Source organism: Heliangelus exortis, chromosome 14 (assembly GCF_036169615.1).
Source record: "Heliangelus exortis chromosome 14, bHelExo1.hap1, whole genome shotgun sequence".
Taxonomy (NCBI): Eukaryota; Metazoa; Chordata; class Aves; order Apodiformes; family Trochilidae; genus Heliangelus; species Heliangelus exortis.
Window position 1 is genome coordinate 2,865,785 of NC_092435.1, and position 19,986 is coordinate 2,885,770.

At 40.3% G+C, this 19,986-nt stretch overlaps 1 protein-coding gene across 1 annotated transcript; it reads left to right on the forward strand.

The window, feature by feature from the left end:
• Positions 1–930: 930 nt before the first annotated feature.
• SLITRK4 (SLIT and NTRK like family member 4) lies at positions 931–10,040 on the forward strand. The gene is made up of 2 exons (XM_071757899.1): positions 931–1,197; positions 3,568–10,040. Exons 1-2 carry the CDS (start codon positions 1,005–1,007, stop codon positions 6,129–6,131), a joined length of 2,757 nt encoding a protein of 918 aa, XP_071614000.1. The 5' UTR covers positions 931–1,004; the 3' UTR covers positions 6,132–10,040.
• Positions 10,041–19,986: the final 9,946 nt, after the last annotated feature.

Below are 19,986 nucleotides of genomic sequence, written 5' to 3' on the forward strand. Positions count from 1 at the left end.
ACAACTGGTATGTGTGCAATACATAAACAGTTTCCTAACTTAGCATCCACAGCAAAGGAGAAGTAGTTGAACTCTCCTTGAAAAATTTCATTTAGTTAATCTGACTCTTCTTCCTTATAAAGATATGTTAGCTTATTTGGATGTGTTCATTACCATTTTAAAGCATATTTTATAAGGTAAGTAGGAGTTCTTAACAAGCAGAATACATTTTGCACAAGTGTGTAAGGTTAAGAGGATCTTTATTCCATCAGATTGCAGCTGTTACCTAAGCAGAGGAGGAATCTCACCTGACTGCAAAGAAAGAGATACACAAATAGCTATGTTGTTTTAAGAGCGGTTCAGGTAGTCTCCTCATGGTGATTTTATTCCATAAACGTAATTCACATTAAATGCAGCAAACGCTACCATTCTGCCCACTCAGTTTCCACCTCTCTTTCAAGGGTGGAGGTTGTTTGGTGGGGAAAGCGTCAGAAAAGATGGGAGGGAGAGTCCTTTCTTTTCTTCCTTTTTATTCCCCTGCTCCGCTTCTCCCAGACGCGGAGTTGAGCGCCGCGCACCCCGGAGCTGGGCAGGCGAGGGGAGGAGGGATGATGGCCCCGTCCCGCCTCTGCCCGGGGCCGCACTTGTAGCTGCTGCGCGCCTCTCATGGCAGCCCCGCAGCGCGGCCCCGCGGCCCTGCGGCCCCGGGGGGGCTCTTCCCTCCCTGCCGCCCCCTCTGAGCCCAGCGGGGCCGCAGCCCTGCAGCTCCCCGGAAAGGTAACGGCGGCGCGACGGTGCCTGCGGGAAAGGTTTCCGCGGGTGCGGTGCGCTGGGATTGCGCCCCCGGCGTGACGGCTCCGTTCCTCTAGAACAGCGCTCGGTGCGTGCTGGCATATTGTGTGTGTGCGTGTGTGTGTGTGTGTGCGTGTGTGGAGAAGGGGAGGGGGCTCTCCCTGCGTGCAGGGAGTGGGCGAGAGCAGTGCGATGGGAGCGGGTGCCCGTGTGCAGAGGGATCCTCTCCCCGCATGTGTCGGGGCAGGGCTGAGGCGATTGCTGCATGCGGCGGAGCCCGTCGGAGTGCTGCAGCGCCGGGCTTTGCCTTGCTCCGCGGCTGGACGCTCAGCGCGTCCACGGGTGTCCGCTCGGTGCTTGCGCGGAGGCGGCGAGGAGAGCGGAGAAACGCAGCGGGTCGGGGCCGCGGAGACCTCGGGCACCGAGGTAGGAAAGGTGTCGGTTCAACGGGGAGCCGCCGGGAGCATCGCTGGGGACAGCCGCCCGCCCCGCCGGGCGTGTGAGCGTGGGCGGGGAGGGGGGGGAAGTCGGGGCTCCGTTTACGTTGCCTTTTTAATTTATTTTAATTATTCTGAGGGCTTTTGTTTTCATTGCTATAAAAATTACTGCTGTTATTTAAAAGGGGAAGGGGAGGGGGGGAGGTGGCGGAGAAGGCGGGGAACGAGATGAAGCGACAGTGGCTTCCTGCCAGAGCCTCTCTGCCATAGCGTTTGCCTCCCCCCCGCCTCTCGGAGCCCTGGGCCAGCGGCGCCCGGCGCAGGGCTGCCCGTTCGCATCATTCCCGGGGTAGCGAGAGAGCGGAGGGAGCGGGGCCAGGCGACTCGGATAAGCCGGTGGAGGTGTGGGAGGGACAAGGAGGCAGGATCTGTGCAGTAGGGCTCGGGAGGTGGTGTGCGAGCGTGCTGCGGGAGGGACTTTGCAAAGGTGCCGAAGGAGGGGGGGAGAGGGAAAAGCATTTGGCGGCGGCGGCGGTGATCGCGGTTGTGCCTTGTTGCAAAGGGGAGGGTGGAAGAGATGCTGGGCTGCATCGCCGCGCCGTGCCCGCTCCTGGCCGGAATGTGCGCGCAGTGTGTGCGCGCTCGCGTCCCTTCTTCCTTCCCCGCCGGGAGGCAGGGGGCGACGAGGCGCTCACCGCAGAGAGGAGCCGGTACCAGACGGGCCGGTTGCGGTAAAAAATTGCGGTAGTGCTTGCACTCCTGGCCAGGCTCTCCGACCCACCGGCAGCCCTCTCGGCTCGGGTCTGAGAAAAAAGAGGGGACTGGAGAGTCGGCGAGGCAGGAATACGGAGGAACAGCGCCTGGGAGGGGGGGGGGAGGTAGAGCGGCGGGGGCATGGGTCCAGGGTTTGGGAGCCTGCGGGAATCAGTAGCGGCTGCTCAGCGCCCTCTTCTTCCCGTGGTCCCTCTCCGAGGCCTCCTTGACCCTTCAGCCATCCCTTGCACTCTTCCTCCCTTGCCTTCTCATAGCTTTTCCTCTCCTCTTGTCCTTCTGTCCTCCCTCATCCCTCCTGTGCCTCCCCCTTCCAGGTCCCCATCCGCATCCTCCCCTCCTTGCGTCTCCCTCCAGCCCTATTCTCCTCCCTCCAGCTGGCTCTTGCTCTATTCACTTATTCTGGCTCCCTTCTGCCAATTCGGTGGCTTCTCACAGCAGGACATGAATTGGACAAGTTGGGAAATGGGGGGAATAGGATGGTGGGGGGAGCAATACCTTGGTTATTGTCCGTTTTGTTTAAAAAACAAAACAAAGCCCAACACCTCCCACCCCCCCCCAAAAAAAAAAAAACCCCAAAACCTGGATACCATCTGAATCAGAGGAAATTCTGTGGCTCCAGTTCTGCAAAAAAAAATGGCAGCTCAGCTGGCCTGACTGTGTTTGAAGGGTTCTTGAAATCCACTTCTGTATCACTGCAGGGATAAGAGCAAAATATGTAATGTTAAAAAAAAAAAAAAAGAAAAAAAAAAGAAAAAAAAAAAAAAGAAAAGCTGTTCTCAGGTTTCAGTGGTGTTAGGCTGGTGAATTGTGACTTTGTTTTGCCCTGCAAGTCAGGGTCTTGTTATTCCTGGGGATGGGGCTGTATGCTTGTGCATGCTTTTCCATATCTGTCTGCTTCCATTGGTCACCCAGAGCTGATTTTTTTGTTTTGTAGATAGTTAATTGTATTTCTGCAGTCTATTTGCCACCCATTTATTGAAGCTGGGGATAATAAGTGACAGACAATATGTGTGGTTGCATATGTATCCCTTGAGTGAATGTCACATAGCATTAAATAAATCATAGTGATAATCTGTATGTTTTGGTGCTATAAATACATATTTTGAGCACTGCTGCTGCTTTTTGTGCCTGCACCTCCATCCTGTGTTGTTCTATCTGAAGACAGATGTCTGGGCATGCATAATATCAGCATTTGTATTTAATATCCTTGAAATGCATGGAAGCATATGAGCAGTGCAGGACTAAGGAGAGTAAATATGCATAAAATTGGAATATCTTGTGGTTATTTTACTTGGTTAGTTATGCATGTTTCGCATGTAGAAGAGATAGAAATACATTTGACAGACCTGGGAGTTACTTGTGTTTGTCTGCAGATATTTACATTCTGTATTTGAAATCATTGTAGCTGCCATGTGTTTGTTTGTTAAAATCTTTCATGTTATTTTAAATTCAGTGCTTGTAGTTTATCTATAATTCTTGGCAGGTACAGTAGCTCAGTGGAATACAATTTTTAACCCAAATGACATTTTGGAACAATGACAACTGAAAAACATTTTCTTTTTTCTTTCCTTTTTTTATTCTTTAGATTCTTTATCTTTGTTCAGGAGCCTAAGCTTGCTTGCTGATCATAGGAAGATGTTTCTGTGGCTCTTTCTGGTTCTGTCATCTCCAGTTTCTTCTACAACTGCAGATGCTGATATATCTGTGGAAATTTGCAATGTTTGCTCCTGTGTGTCAGTTGAGAATGTACTCTATGTCAACTGTGAGAAGGTTGCAGTCTACAGACCAAATCAGCTTAAACCACCATGGTCTAATTTTTACCACCTCAACTTTCAAAACAACCTGCTAATTATTCTCTATCCAAATACCTTTCTTAATTTTACTCATGCAGTGTCCTTGCAACTGGGTAATAATAAGTTACAGAACATTGAGGGAGGAGCCTTTATGGGTCTCAGTTCATTAAAACAGTTGCACTTGAACAACAATGAATTAAAGATTCTCCGAGCTGACACTTTCCTTGGCATAGAGAACTTGGAGTATCTCCAAGCTGACTACAATTTAATCAAGTTTATTGAACGGGGAGCCTTCAATAAGCTTCACAAGCTGAAAGTCCTGATTCTTAATGATAATCTGATTTCATTTCTTCCTGATAATATTTTTCGATTTGCTTCTCTAACCCACCTGGATATCCGAGGGAATCGAATACAGAAGCTTCCTTACATCGGGGTTCTGGAACACATTGGCCGAATTGTTGAATTGCAGCTGGAAGACAACCCCTGGAATTGTACCTGTGATTTGTTGCCTTTGAAAGCATGGCTGGAGAACATGCCCTATAACATTTACATTGGAGAAGCTATCTGTGAAACACCCAGTGACCTCTATGGAAGGCTACTGAAAGAAACCACCAAACAAGAGCTGTGTTCCATAGGGACAGGGAGTGATTTTGATGTACGCATTCTGCCTCCCTCGCAGCTGGAGCCTGGTTACAGCACACCCAATGGCCACACCACTCAAATATCAGTGCACAGATTAGTCACCAAGCCACCAAAGACTACAAATCCTTCAAAGATCTCAGGAATAGTAGCTGGCAAAGTGCTGTCTAATCGCAATCTCAGTCAAATTATATATTACCAGACCAGGGTGCCTCCTTTAACTCCTTGTCCGGTCCCCTGTGTTTGCAAAACGCATCCTTCAGATTTGGGATTAAGTGTGAATTGCCAAGAGAGAAATATAGAGTCAATGGCTGAACTTGTACCAAAACCTTTAAATGCCAAGAAACTGCACGTAAATGGCAATTATATCAAGGATGTGGACACTACAGATTTCCTTGAGTTTGAGGGACTGGATTTGCTGCATTTAGGCAGCAATCGGATTTCAGCGATCAAAGGAGAAGTTTTCCGAAACCTTACGAATTTACGGAGGTTGTATCTCAATGGCAATCAGATTGAACGTCTGAGCCCAGAAATGTTTGCTGGCCTCCACAACTTACAGTATCTATATTTGGAATACAATGTAATAAAAGAAATCCTAACAGGCACCTTTGACTTAATGCCAAATTTGCAGTTGCTTTACCTGAACAACAACCTTCTACGAAGCTTGCCAGCATACATCTTTGCTGGTGCTCCACTTGCTAGACTGAATCTGAGAAACAATCATTTCATGTATTTACCTGTAAGTGGCGTTCTTGATCAGCTAAAATCCCTTACACAGATTGATCTGGAAGGTAACCCGTGGGACTGCACTTGTGATTTAGTTGCGTTAAAGCTGTGGCTTGAAAAGCTGAATGAAGGTATTGTAGTGAAGGAAGTGAAATGTGAAACACCTGTGCAGTTTGCTAATATTGAACTTAAGTCTCTGAAAATTGAGATTCTCTGTCCTAAACTTTTAAACAAGCCATCTGTCCTATTCACCAGCCCTGTGCCTGCTGTTGCTTTTACGACACCATTAGGACCAGTTCGGAGTCCTCCTGGTGGCCCAGTTCCATTGTCCATCCTAATCTTAAGCATATTGGTTGTGCTTATTTTAACAGTGTTTGTTGCTTTTTGTCTTCTTGTTTTTGTGCTTCGGCGCAACAGAAAACCAAGTGTAAAGCATGAAGGGATTGGAAATCAAGAGTGCAGTTCTATGCAACTGCAGCTGAGGAAGCATGAACACAAGTCAAACAAAAAAGATGGACTGGGTGCAGAGGCCTTCATTCCTCAAACCATTGAGCAGATGAGCAAAAGTCATACCTGTGGTTTAAAAGAATCTGAAACAGGGTTCACCTTTGCAGACCCACCAGGGCAAAAACTCATTTTGAGAAATATTAATGACAAGGAGAAAGACTTATTGCATGCGGATACCAGAAAAAGGCTCAGTACGATTGATGAACTGGATGAGTTGTTTCCTCGGAGGGATTCCAATCTATTTATTCAAAATTTTCTTGAAAGTAAAAAAGAATACAATAGTATAGGGGTCAGTGGCTTTGAAATACGTTATCCGGAGAAATTACAAGATAAAAAAACCAAGAAATCTCTAATAGGTGGTAATCATAGTAAAATTGTAGTAGAACAAAGGAAAAGTGAATATTTTGAACTGAAAGCTAAACTTCAAGGTTCACCTGACTACCTACAAGTCCTTGAAGAACAAACTGCTTTGAATAAAATATAGGTCATGCAATCTTATTGCCTACAGAGGACATTTATTTAATGATGAAAGTGCCTTTTGTTGACTTTTAACTTCCAAATACTATATGGTATTGATAGGCATAGAGGCAGGTGTATCCAAGGGTGTTTGATTAACTGTAGCAACATATAATTTGTCGAGTAGAGAGGAGAATTTCTGTAATAGATTTACTACATCAAGTTCATTCCCTGTGGAATCCTGTAGGGATACTTCAAACTCTATTGCCAAAGGGATGCTTTATACATGTTACACTGAATTTAACCTCAAGAGGCATCTATGTTTTGTACCTTAAATGCAAAACCATCGTCTCCTTGTGATTTGTTAGGACAAACACAAGAAACCTGGTACTGGTATTTGTACCTCAGCTGGGTCCTTCATTCTGCACGTGGATTTAGATTGGTGGAACTGGAGTAATCCTTTGATTTGTGGTGTGGCAATGGCACTATTTAAAGATTTATCTGAAAAGTAACAAGCATGCAAAGAGAGAACACTCCATAGTACCTGTAAATTGGTTACATTTATGGCCTGCATCTTGAAACCACTGGAATTACAATGTTAAATGGTGCAAATATTTGTTTAAAATAGACCATGCGTTACATACTTATGAAATAAATTTGACCACTTTAAGCATACATGTCTATACATACAATTAAAAAAGACAGTAGTTCAACCTGACTTCTGCAGTATTTGTGGCATCTGAAGAAAATATTTTCTATTTATGCAAAATCCGTTGTAAGACTCATCTTCAATTAAGACTAGAGTTCTTTCTGAGTTATGTGAAACACTTTCAACCCTGACAGGTTGTCCAAAATTGTCAAAGTGCTTACTGTGTGAGCGTAGCAGAAATTATTTTTGTAATATAATTCATATTTATGAAATACTTTGTATACTATATAGGAAGAATATGTACTCCTTAATATGTATTTAATATGCCTGACTTGTTTTCCTGATCAAAATGCATTAATCATTCAGTATAAATAAAACCACAACAATATACCAAACAAACTGAGAATGTAATGTATAGAATTATCCAGAATTAAGTCATTAGATATAATAATAATAATAATAATAAATTGTTCTGTATTATTCTTGTGACATTAGCATATTATCTTATTTCAGTTTTGTTACCAATAGTGCATTTTTAAAAAGATCCATTATTTTTTTAGTACTGTGTCTCAGGCAATCATATGCCATCAGTTGTCTTGATTTTCAGGGTTCTACAGCATCAATGGTTTTCACTACAGGTATTTACAGGAATTCATGGTAAGGGTGTTATTTTAATTGTATATGCACAAGTGTTCAGTTTTTATCTGTTTGTCTGCTGTCAGAAAAAAAATGATCAGAACAGTGACCAATATGGCAAATCATGACTATTTAAAACCACAGTTTAAATCAATATAGTGGTCTCGGTTCCAGAGTTTTTTGTAGCTCATCCCTAGAAAGTTAAAACTTGCTTTGTGAAAGCTGAATATGAATAGCTGGGAAGTAAAGTAGTCAGGATAATGTCATTGTATCTAATTAATAGATGGTACCCTGAGATGATATGGAGGCAGATTGCTAAAACATCATACAGAGAAGTTCCAGAAAAGTAATTTTTTCATTCATTTCAGTGACTTTTGGATAAAACCTTCTATCTCGTTTGCTTCCAGAATGACCTCCTCTTCCATTTTCTATAATCAATACATAACTCTATTAAGATTGGTAAATCTAAATATAAATGTTTTTCACCAATTTGAAGCTTCCAAATATTACAGCAAAGCCCAATAATAATACTGTGGAGAAGGCTGTGTCAGCTATTTCCATTATAAACACCTAATTTCAGGGTTTCACAATACTGCTTGAAATTTGGCAAACAGACTGCTGTATATTTTTAACAAAGTTTACGAAAAAAAAAAAAAACAAACGAAAGGAAAAAGTAGCGCTGCTTCTTTATTTAAGAGAAAGCAAAACGTTTTTCTAGCTTCAGACATGTTTATATTCTGGTAACTTAGAATGAGGGTTGTTTCCTTATCTTCCTCCATTTTACAAAGCACATATGTTATTTGGATACTAAAATTACAACAGATAAATTAAAGGCTGAGTTTGTTACAAAAAGCTGCTGCTGTCCATGCATGATAATTGATTTAATTCCGGATGTCCTAGAGTTTTTTTCAGGTCATGGATACCATGATACATATTTCTAGCATAGAGGGTTCTTGGTTGAGCAGTGATGCAGTACATGGCCAAGGCTTTAGGACATTTGAGTTTAATGTGTCAAGAGCCTGTAGATTAAGGTGGGTTCAAGATTTCCTCGTGGACATCACTGGGATGAGCATTAGGGACCAGTGCATCTTCTGTGTGCACTGCTGCATAGCTTGGAGGATGCTGAGGTTTACTGGGATTTCCCAAAGCATAAGGCTTCTGACATGTTTCAGTGCATTGTCAGAGACTGTTGTGTCCCTTATCTTTCTCTTCAGAGGCAAGCCTTGATAATAGTCAAAATAGCAAATAAAGTTCTGCTTTGAAGTGATTTTAAAACTCTTGTGCTTATGATTCATATTTCCCTAAGTTCAAAGAGCAATGGTGAGTGGTCATGGCAATGAGCTGTGGTCATCCACTCCTCAGATAAAAGATGAAGGGTTTAGTTTGGTTTTATGTGGTGTATGGGTTTTTTTTTGTTTGTTTGCTTGTTTAGTCTGATCTGGGTGGGAGGGTTGTGTGGGGTTTTTTTGTGTGTTTTTGGTGTTTTTTTTTGTGGTGAGGTCTTTTAACTCACTTATCAAAGGAGGAGAAACTGAACTGTTCTGCTGTACCATTACACTTTGTGTAATTTGACATTTTCTTGCTCACTGAGGTCCCAATCCAGTAAAGCATTTAAGATCAACCTAAATCATGTGCAGAGGTACTTAAACATGAGCTATTAATTACAGTGGCCCCGGAGTGGGGCTCAGGTAAAGTTTCATCATTGACTTAAAAAAAAAGCCAGCTCAAAAACATTGTACATAATATACAGAGCCCAGGGACTTTTTGTGGATTATGCAGCTGAGTGTAGGTTCACCAGCATCAATAAAGGTTTCACAATCTGGAACTTCCTGTAGAAATTGTTCCTAAGTGTTTACATATACAATGCACTATGTAGTATGAGTGAAGAATACAGAAATTGGGGAAACACAGTATTTCTGTGAAGTTGTTATTTTAAAATATGACCTTCATGTCAGTTTATTTCCTCCATGGTAAAACCAGTATATGTGTCTGCATAGCAGTTTTAGTGTGATGTCCATTCAAATCTATAGGCAGTCCATATGGGAAGGTAACACTTTGGATGTGGCTTCACAGATCTGTCTGTTCATTATATTGATTTTAGCAGCCATGCTTGGAAGATGGGTTTATGGGTTAAGACCCATAAACACAAATTTAATCAGTGAAGGTGTTAACAGAATCTGTTATCTTCATTGTATTAAAGAGGATTCCATTTTAAAATAAAATCAATAATGTAATAATCTCCTTGATTAAAAAAATAATGTGCAATTTTAGCAGAAAGGGATTACCATGATGCAAGACCATTAGATGACTTTTGTTTTGCATTTAGTATTTAAGATTGATAACAATATAGAACTATAGTATCAAATTCTATTTTTTAAAAGCCATAATGATGATATAAAGTATAAAAGGCATGGCCTTGTGAATAATGTTAACAAGTCTTTCAGAATCAACAGAACAGATCCAGAACTTATGGTGCTATACTATCTATAATATCCTTTGCATGATTTGTACATTTAAATTCTATGAAATGAGCACAGTGAGATTTTTTTTTTGTTGTTGTTGGTGTTGCATCCAAAGACTTAGGAAGGAAATATAACAAGAATGTATTTATTATCACTCTATTTTGAAATAAAGTAAAGCAAACAAAATGTATTGGTTTTCCCCGGCTTCTATCATTACCATTCTAGGTTAGTTTCTAGGTTAGTTTATGATTAAGATAATTACTTATCCTGTCCAATGTAAAACACTGAAAGCTGTTGTTTATAAGCTTTGTTTGCCGTCATCAACGTCAAAATATTACTCAGTGTTGATTTAAAAATTTGTATGAAATATTAATAAAAATGTTTGGTACTGTTGTATTTCTGAAACTAGACTTTCCTGTGTGCCTGTAATGTTCTCTCAGCTCATGAAAGAAAGAGAATCTATAAACTAGTGAAATGGTAAATGTTTCTAGTCACCTCGACAATTTATTATTATATTACATTTTTCCCCTATATTGCACCAATAATACCTGCAGAATTTAGTTTTTGTTGGATTTTAAGTTCTTTAATACAGAAGTACTTAGAGGAACAATCCTGGAGTGGTAAGGGTGTTTGTTTTGATTCTGCTCCCTTCTCATTAACAATTTTTAATGAGACAGTTTTTCAGGGGAAATAAAAGTTGTATTATCTTCAGCAAAAAGAAAAATATCAATCCATTTACTTTTTTAATTAAGTTTATAAATGAAGGTTGAAAAGACATTTTAAGTGATTTACTTTCCAAATTTAGATTTTGGTGGTAAAAATGTTTTACAAATCTTACATTCACAATCTTCATGGGAGGGGAGAACAGTAGAAAGAATTAGATCTAGATTAAACATTAACCATTGTGTAGGATTTAACATGCATTATAATTGTGTTGAATGAGAATCTATGGACTAGAAAATCAGAACTAAATACGGATTTTTTTTCACTGCCAGTTGCAGTGAAAGGTTAAGAGCAAACTCACAGCATTAACTGAAAAAGTTCTATGTACATATTCCATAAAATTTCTTTCTAAAGAAACACACAAGAATCAAGAATAAGTATTCATGTTTTTAAAATAATGCACAGATTTCATTAATGAGAGGAACTCGGCAGTTCCTATTAATATGTCTTCCATTATTTATTCTTTATTTTTAATTGCAATTAAGTTAACTTGATGTATGCTGATTGATGTTGTGTTGAAAAACAAAAATACTAATGTTAATGCTCAGGGACAAACTAATTTCAGAAATTTACCACTGTAAACCCAAACTATCTCAATATACTTCAGCGGAATCAAATCAGCCATATCCTAGTGAAGACAAAAGCAGAAATTTACCATAGTAGGTGAGGAACTGATCTGTCTGTCGTTGAAATAAAAACCAAGATAAGTAATTTTCTGGAAATAAAATATACCCTTGCTTTATGTTCTGTTGATTTGTGTGGTAGCTACTATTAGTTTCAAATAACCATGGGTCAGTATGTAGCAGTCTGAAGCTCAGTGTCTGGTTGATGTCAGGAGAACTCTGCAGTGATTTGAGAGCTGGGAGCAAATTGTGGATGTACTATGGATACAGAGCTATTTAAATTTGCTGGTTTAATCCATAGACTCTGGATAAATATCACACAAAATAGAAATGCTCTTTTAACGATACGATTTCTTTTCTCCCTGCAATGGAACAAGCTTACTCTGCTCTCCCTTCTTATTAAGTAGGGACTTTATTGAAAGCATATTTATTTTACTGTTAATTTTATTTGTGTTCAGCAGTAATACTTGACTTAATTTATTTATTTTTTGGGAACAGTACGTTTTGATCAGCCCGTTCTTTTTAAAATGGCAGTCATTAGTAACAAAATGACTCTATTTATTTTTTAACTCTCTTGCTGGGAATTTTTCTACTCATTTAACACTACATAGTTCCTTAAAAGCAGAAATATCAATTTAATAAGGAAAAGAGATATAGTTTTTCCTAAATATTAGTTTTTTGTATGTATGTGAAGACTTAAAATACCATAACTCAACTCTGGTGGGTACATATATGTTGCATCATTGCTCCCTTGGTTTTTGTTTAGCCAGAAAACAAAAGGTGATTTCTATATGGTTCAGTAGTCATTTGGCATATATACAATAAAAAGTCTTCTTCAGTTTCCCTCATCCACACGCATTTAATTTCCCAATTTCATATAATTTCTATAAATGTGTGCACTATGGCCTTCCTGGGTATCCTTCCACTCCACTCACTCACTTAACCTTCAGGTGTCTGTTCCCTTACAGCTGAGTGTTGTCTTGACACTGGTTAATAGCAGTTTCCAATGAGGCAAAGGAATAGGACTGTCAATTTGCAAAAAAAAAAAACAAAAAACCAGGTAAAAAAAGCAAAATGTAGGAGTCTGTATTGGATGGTTCCTGAGACATGCTAAATGATGTACAGTTCAAAAGAGAGGAATAAGAAATGGCTTAAGCTTTCATTAAGATGATTCATGCTGGGCTTTTGAAGCTGGGAAATGATGGCATTTCATGACTGTAAGATGTACAGTGTAAAGTAAATGTGGTTCAGTCAATTAAATCCTGACAGTCAGATTGTGGCCTAAATACAGCAGGTATCTGCATTTGCCCAGGATGGGTTCTGGTGTCCTATTCACTGAACAGTCTGGGACAAATTATCCAGATGTGATACATACTTTTTATTGAGGCTTTTAACTGAGATATGGATACATTGGTGTATTGGGTATCCAACCCATGGGATGCTTTTTGGGTATAGAGTTTAGTCCATACCTAATGTTCATGGAGTGATTTCTTTGTTGGAGTCTGTGAGATATTTTAGTGCTCACCTCTGGGTGTGAGATGTGCAACAGTAAATGCACTGCAATGAGCAGAGTCACAAAGAATCACAAGTGTTTTGATAGATTGTGAGCTCTTCACTTCAAGAAACTACAGGAAACATTGCACTGTGCAGCAGATCTTGCTCCCTGGGAGTATTTCCTAGATTCTTTTAGGACCTCAGCAGGATATTCTTTGTCTACACCCTGCAAATAACATTCAGGTCACCAGTCTGGTGTATGTGCACTTTGTGTCTGCTTATACCCAAAAGTGATTTTGTGGAGAAGGGTGAGAGAACTTTAATTGTTTTTCTGAAAAACAAAAGGAGGTTAATTTAAAATTTTCTGGATCGAAAAAAAGAAATACAGATATTTTAAAGAATGGTCACACTGTTGGGTAATACATGTATTTAGAAAGTATTTTACTAAGAGAGAGAAAGAAAGCAGTTTGCTTTATATTTTTAGCTTGCATCTTTTCAATTTGCTCTATTTATGGGTTGGAATATGCCCTGGGAGCCAGGGGACTCACATGCTCAACTCAGGGCACAATTTAGTTGCAAAGACACGTTCTAAATTTCTTGCTGCCTTTTGTGTGGTAGAAATTAAATACAAGGTTCTGAGCATTCCATCTCTGTTGGCTTTAATGGAAGTTAGATCATCTGGTGTTCTACAGGACCAGTCTTTAAGCTCCTGCTGAGGTATGTCTGCAATTTGATAAAGTTAGCAGAAAGGGTATAAATGTCATACAATGGGTATTGCATACCCTTTGGATAGGGTTAACACTTTGAAATAATTTGGTTTCCTATTGTTTCTTTCTTAAATATTGTCATGAGGTTGCACTGCTTTATCCTCATGAATATCTTGACTTTTGGGAGCAGTGCAATAAATTCATAGTTTTACAAATGTGATCAGGAGGTTTTGTCCAAATGTCAGTTAAAAACTTTGCTTTTAATTCTCTTGCTTCCTTAAGTTGTAAATAAAGACCAACGTCATGAATAAACTAGATTTTAAAGTTTTCTTTTTTTTTTTTGCCTTAACTGACTGAAATATTCAGAAAGTACTTTGAGAGAATTGGGATACTGCCAATAAATAAGATGCTGCTGCTGTAAATCTTTCTTAAGCATGTAACTATGGAAGCACTAAGAGGTTTTAAGTAGCTTTCCCCTGAAATTTGGAGTTTCACTTTAGCTGTTGGAGTGATGCCATGAACGTGATTTTATCATTTTGTTGTAACTAGTAACTAGCAGAAGTAGTGATCAAAAGAAAAACAATGTGATGCATTCTCTTTGTGGCTTTGTCAAGTAATTTATACCACTTCAGCAAAGACAGTAAGGATTACATACTCTAAAGTGTGTTGGTGAGGATTCCTTTACATTTGTAGAGTGCATTCAAACTGAAACCAGTATGCAAATAATGAGAATTATCATTACACAATCCATTTCAAAAGGGGAATACTATTCTGCTGCACACAGCACTCTGTTGTTCAGACTGAAAAATATCCCTGAAAGTGAATAAGCTGGGGTTTTGCCTTCTGTAGTCTTTTCTTCTTTAACCATTCAATAGACCTATTTTCTCTATGTCAAGCAATACAGCTCTGAGCCATATCCGTGAAAATATGTAGTCCTAAAAAAGACAAACAAATAAGTTTCCTCAAAAAATAGCAGCTGCATAAATAATAAATATAAAATATAATATGTAATAAAAATAATAGAGTACCATAATATAATATAGAGTAGAATAATAATGACTAATCAATATATAATAATGCATAACAGGAGGCTCAAGTTAAAAAAAAAAAACAACCCAACAAACAAAGACACACAAAGAATGCTAGTGATAGTTAAGAGTCTCAATCAGATTAATAATTGTTAGTAAGAATAGAGAAAAGGAAATTGAGACTGACAGTTTAAAGGGACTGACAGTTTTCAGACTTACGTAAGTCTGATATGATGCTTTTATCCATTTCTTACTCCACTCCTTTTAAGTCCTTCACTCACACCAGGTGGGAGTTTTGTTTTGTTTTGAAGTATGTGAGTAATTGGGCCCCTGTGCAGCAATTATTTCTCAGAGCTAATTCCATCATACATAGCTAAGCTATTTTGGAGGGGATTAAAAATGTAAACCTTCTGTTCTTTTAGTAGTTGCCTTACTCTTGAGAAGTCTGTGGAAGTCTGAAGTGCCACCAAGACATTTTTTTCATGTTTTGAGAAAAAAAAAACACAGGATTTAAAACCCCACTGATTTCCATGAGAGACAGCAGCTGCCCCAAGGGACCTAATGCTCTGTACCAGTAAGCCAAATTTGAGGGTAGGGCTGAAATTTTCAAAACTTCCAGAACCCACACTTACATAGCAGGCTGTGGAAAGAGAAGTGCTTAGGCTGTTTGAGAGGGGTTCTGCTCTTTTCTTTGTCAGGAGAGATGCAAAGCCAGCTGGGCATTGCATGGCTTTACAAAAACCTCTGCAAAAGGCACAGATGTTGTTTCCAGTCAAAGGGTCTGACTCCACAGCCACTGAGCATCCCTTTCTGGGGGCTGTTCAATTCCACTGGCTTGCTGATTCCTTCTCCCAGCAGGGATTTTTTTCTGAAGGAGCAGCCTCAGCCACAGCGTGGTGGGCAGGAGGGAAAAACAGCACTTTGCTTTCCTTGGCACTGGCTCTGCTGATTGATTAATGAGTGGTATTAACCTCCTCAGCCTGTCTGCACTTGTATTCCTCAGTGGGAAGGATGATAACCACCCAGGGCATGGGGAGAGGGGTTATGTGAGAGCCTTGTAGTGGAGGCATGAAGATACAGACCCAGGAATGCTTATTTGGGAATCAGGATCTGTCTGGCTGCATTGCAGAGGGATGCTAGGGAGTGGAAACCAGTATGGGGACCACTACCCTCAGCCTTTGGCCAAAAGCTGAGCTGGTAAACCCCAGTTTTGCAGTATCGTGGTAGGTACAGGGCCCAGAGCTGCTGGGGCTTGGTATCAAGACCTTTTTGGGTCTAGGGGTTGGGGTCTTCCCACCCTGGCCCAAAGCAGGAATTTCAAAAGTCCTTTGCATGCAGCTCTTTAAAGATATGGGAGTTTAATAAATAATTAAATATGTTTAGGGCTTTGATCTTGGAACAAATCTGGTAATAGCTCTTTAATTACCTCAGCAGGGTGCTCTTCTTTGCACACAGCATTTCCCAGTTGCATGAGCTCTGCAGGCTTGAAACTTCCTACAAAAAAACTCTGCAGTTCCCTCTGCAGAGAGAATGGTGTCTTTTGTCCTGTTGTCAATGAAACCATGGGTTAATAATTCCTCTTTGTGCCACCACATCCTCCAACTACAGTAAAAACGAATGTGGTTGGTGGAGACAGATACAAATAAGCCAAGAAGCTCCTGACAATTTAAGGGGTTATTTGAGAAATGCTGAAGGAGGAACAGAAACACCATGGGTTTGGAAGTATAGACTTGGAATTTTTGCTAGAGGGGACTCTGGGGCCATGGTATTGCTTGGAGGTTCTATCTGCTTCTATGAAGCACTTAGCAAGCAGAAAATAATGAGTTAGGTGGGAACAGGCTGAGCAGCTGCAAAAATAAGCACTCTTATTTATATACTTATGTAAACTTTTAGGGATGTCCATGATGCATTGGTCATTGATATTTTATTTATCATTTATTAAATATTGCTTTCTGTTACATCTCTTCAGTGGAAAGATGATGGATTGCAGATTATAAAGATCTGGTGGATTTCTCTGTCTTTTGAAAAATAATAATATTTATATCCAGTTTGCAGGAGGTAAAATTCATTAGGAAGGGATCGCTCATATGCAAATGTGCTGTAGAAAAAGGCAGGAGTGAGCTCCAGCAGGCAGTATTTGCATTTCAAAGGGAGAGTTGTTATGAACTTGTAATGAAACTGCCACCTTCCTTACACAAAATTCATGTAAGGCAACAGACCCTTTCATCTCCTGCTGTTTTGACAGTCAATGGTATCATGGAATCACAGAATGGCAGGTGTTGGAATGGACCTCTGAAGACCATTGAGTCCAATCCCCCTGCCAGAGCAGAACCAGAACTGGGGCAAGTCACTCAAAAATGCATCCAGACAGGTCTTGTAAGTCTCCAGAGGAGACTCCACAACCTCTCTGGGGAGCCTGTTCCAGGGCTCTGTAACCCTTACAGTAAAGAAATTCTTCCTCACGTTGAGGCAGAACTTCCTGTGCTCTATCTTGAATCCATTGCCCCTCATCCTGTCACAGGGCCCAAGTGAGAGGAGGTTGTCCCTTCCTTCTTGAGCTCCCCTCTCAGTCTTCTCCAGACTAGAAAGCCCCAGGTCTCTCAGCCTTCTTTCATAAGACACATGTTTCAGAATCTTAATTATCCTAGTAGCTTTCCAGTTCTTGGTTGGTTTTCTTTGGGGTTTTTTTTGTGTGGTATGAGGGTAGGGATGGGGTAAATATATATATATATATCTCAGGAAAAAAATGTTCCACAAACTACACTAAGTATTAAAATATTTTGCTTTACAATAAGCTTTAAATATTTTGTGTTTATTGCTAAACAACTGGGAAAAATCTCATTTTTCATTGCTGGAAAGAAAGTAATCTGTTTCAGGTTGATATCCGTGCAAAAGTGTGTAGGGAAAATTTTTATGAAATTGGAAGTTTTCCTCATTTTTCCAGAGTTTGAAGAAAACAACAAGCAACAAAAATCAGTCCTGAGAAATTCTAATTTCAATATTCTGATTTCAATAGGAACAGTTTCCTCATCTTAGGTAGGAAAATCTTTTTGGTAAGGTCAGCAGAGAGATATACAGTGGACACTCTAGCACTGAAGACTTGTGGGCTCCCCTTGCACTCATGGTGTTTTCCTTATTTGCTTGTTCATGTTGACAACTTTATATCAGGTGCTTTCCTGGCTACTTAATTCCATATGGAAAAGCATCTGAGCTGGCAGCCACAGAGGTCAAGATATTTCATCAAAGCTGGAGGCCAGTGCTTGCAGTAGCTACAGGAGTTGGTTCTTGCTCCTCTCCCAGTCCTGGATGCACCATTTTACAATTTGCTTACTGTCCATGTTAGGTAGATTGTGGTTGAGGTAGAAGATGAGGTAATGTGACACAGTTGCTCTTAATTAAAAGCATGAGACAATCTAAAAATATTTTTTCAAAAAGCACCAGAAGACAGAAATTCTCCTTTTCCTCCAAACTTGATTCAGAGCTCCTGATGGAAACCTTGCCCTTAGCTTTATCAGCCTTTTAGCAAGTCCTTCTCTTTGGTTAAAAACCATGTAACAGCAGCTCTCTGAGTTGAAATTAACACCAAGGTCCAAGGCAATTTGTGAGCTCTCTGCCAGCTAATTGTACCAAGGAAGAGGTGAGAATTCACATGTACACAAAATCCTGCAAACCCATGCACAATAGTGAAGCATTTTTTTAAAAAAAATCTACTCTGTGCCATACAAATGTGACAAGTGTAAAGATCTGGGAAGAAAGCATTTGCTTCACAGCTGGTTTTTCTTAATCTGTGCCTTATAAATAGTGCAGCATTATGTATTGCATGGTTACTGCTTGCTTAAAAGCAAAGCAAACTACCAAAATTGAGGTATGAACAAAATGGGAAAATGGGCCATGAAAAAAAGCCAGCATCTGATCCTTGCTGCTGCAGGAGGCTTATTCACTGGCTAAGTGAGGAACCATCTGTAGATGGGAACTTTTCACACGTTAGTTTTGTTTCTCTTAGCTCTGCTACTGTGACCAGGACGTGAGCTTAGCTTACAAACAGCTTTTTTTTATTATTATTTTTTTTTTACGGATGATTTCAGTTTTACAGTTACACCCACAAACTTGAAAACTGTGATGTAAGGCAGTGTTTAGGAGATTTATGCTGTTCATAGCAGTGTGGGAAATCTGCAATAAAAATATGTTACTCCACAGTACTTACTTTTAGCGGGCAACTCATTCAGGCTTCTCTAAGAAACATCACTTTGAACATTCTACTTTCCTTTTTGCTTGTTTTTTTAAGTAATGTTACAACAGAACTGTAATATGCCTAATTTATGCTCCCATGAATAATAATTGCTTATATTAGATCCTCTTTGTCCTGGGTCTAAGTTATTTTTTAAGAAGTTTACATTTTATTAATTTGAAGCAACACTGCCTATAAACCAACTTTCAAGCCAACCTCAGTATGAAAAGAGGGTTAAGTCTCACCAGCCAGAAGTGACATTACATTGCATGCAAAGATATTCATTATTCAAGTATCAAGATTATAGTGAAGTAAATCTTCTTAAGACTTTTTTTTTTTTGAATGCTTGAGTTTAGCAAATGGGAATTGTTTGAAAATTATGTGAGCCCTGAAGGCAATACTTGTCTACACAACTACATTTCATAGAATCATAGAACCACAGAATTGGCTGGGTTGGAAGGGACCTCAGAGCTCCTCAAGTCCAACCCTTGATCCACTCCCCCCGTGGTTCCCAGCCCATGGCACTGAGTGCCACATCCAGGCTCTTTTGAAATATCTCCAGGGATGGAGAATCCACCCCTTCCCTGGGCAGCCCATTCCAATGCCTGATCACCCTCTCCAGAAAGAAATTCTTTCTAATATCCAACCTAAACCTCCCCTGGCACAACTTGAGACCTCTTGTGCCCTCTTGTCTTGCTGAGAGTTGCCTGGGAAAAGAGCCCAACCCCCCCCTGGCTCCAACCTCCTTTCAGGGAGTTGTAGAGAGTGATGAGGTCTCCCCTGAGCCTCCTCTTCTCCAGCCTCAACACCCCCAGCTCCCTCAGCCTCTCCTCACAGGACTTGTGCTGGATCCCTTCACCAGCCCAGTTGCCTCCTTTGGACCTGCTCCAGCACCTCAATCTCCTTCCTGAGCTGAGGGACATTCACCCATCCAAATGCAGCTGGATTCTCCCAGAAGCTTCTGTTAAAAGTGTGAAGAAGGAGACCTGTTTGGTCAGGCATGAGGGGGGGAAGGGATGGAATGAGTATGCAGTTTGTCTGAGAGCTCCTGTATGGTACCCGTTGCTGTGGAAACAATGGTCTTGGCAGTGCCTATTGGATCTGTATACATTCAGAGGACCCAGCTCTTCTGCATCTCACTAAGAAGAGTCTAAAACAAAGCATATCAATTAAGGGCCTGTGCAATGAGGAGGAAATATAGACAATAACTTAAACTGTGCACTAAAATAGAAGTAATGAATCACCCTTTTATGCAGTGACTTATAGTTACATCCAAATGCCACGGTGTATTTCTTAGGGAGAAGAAAAGGAAACTGATAAAAGTGAAACTGTT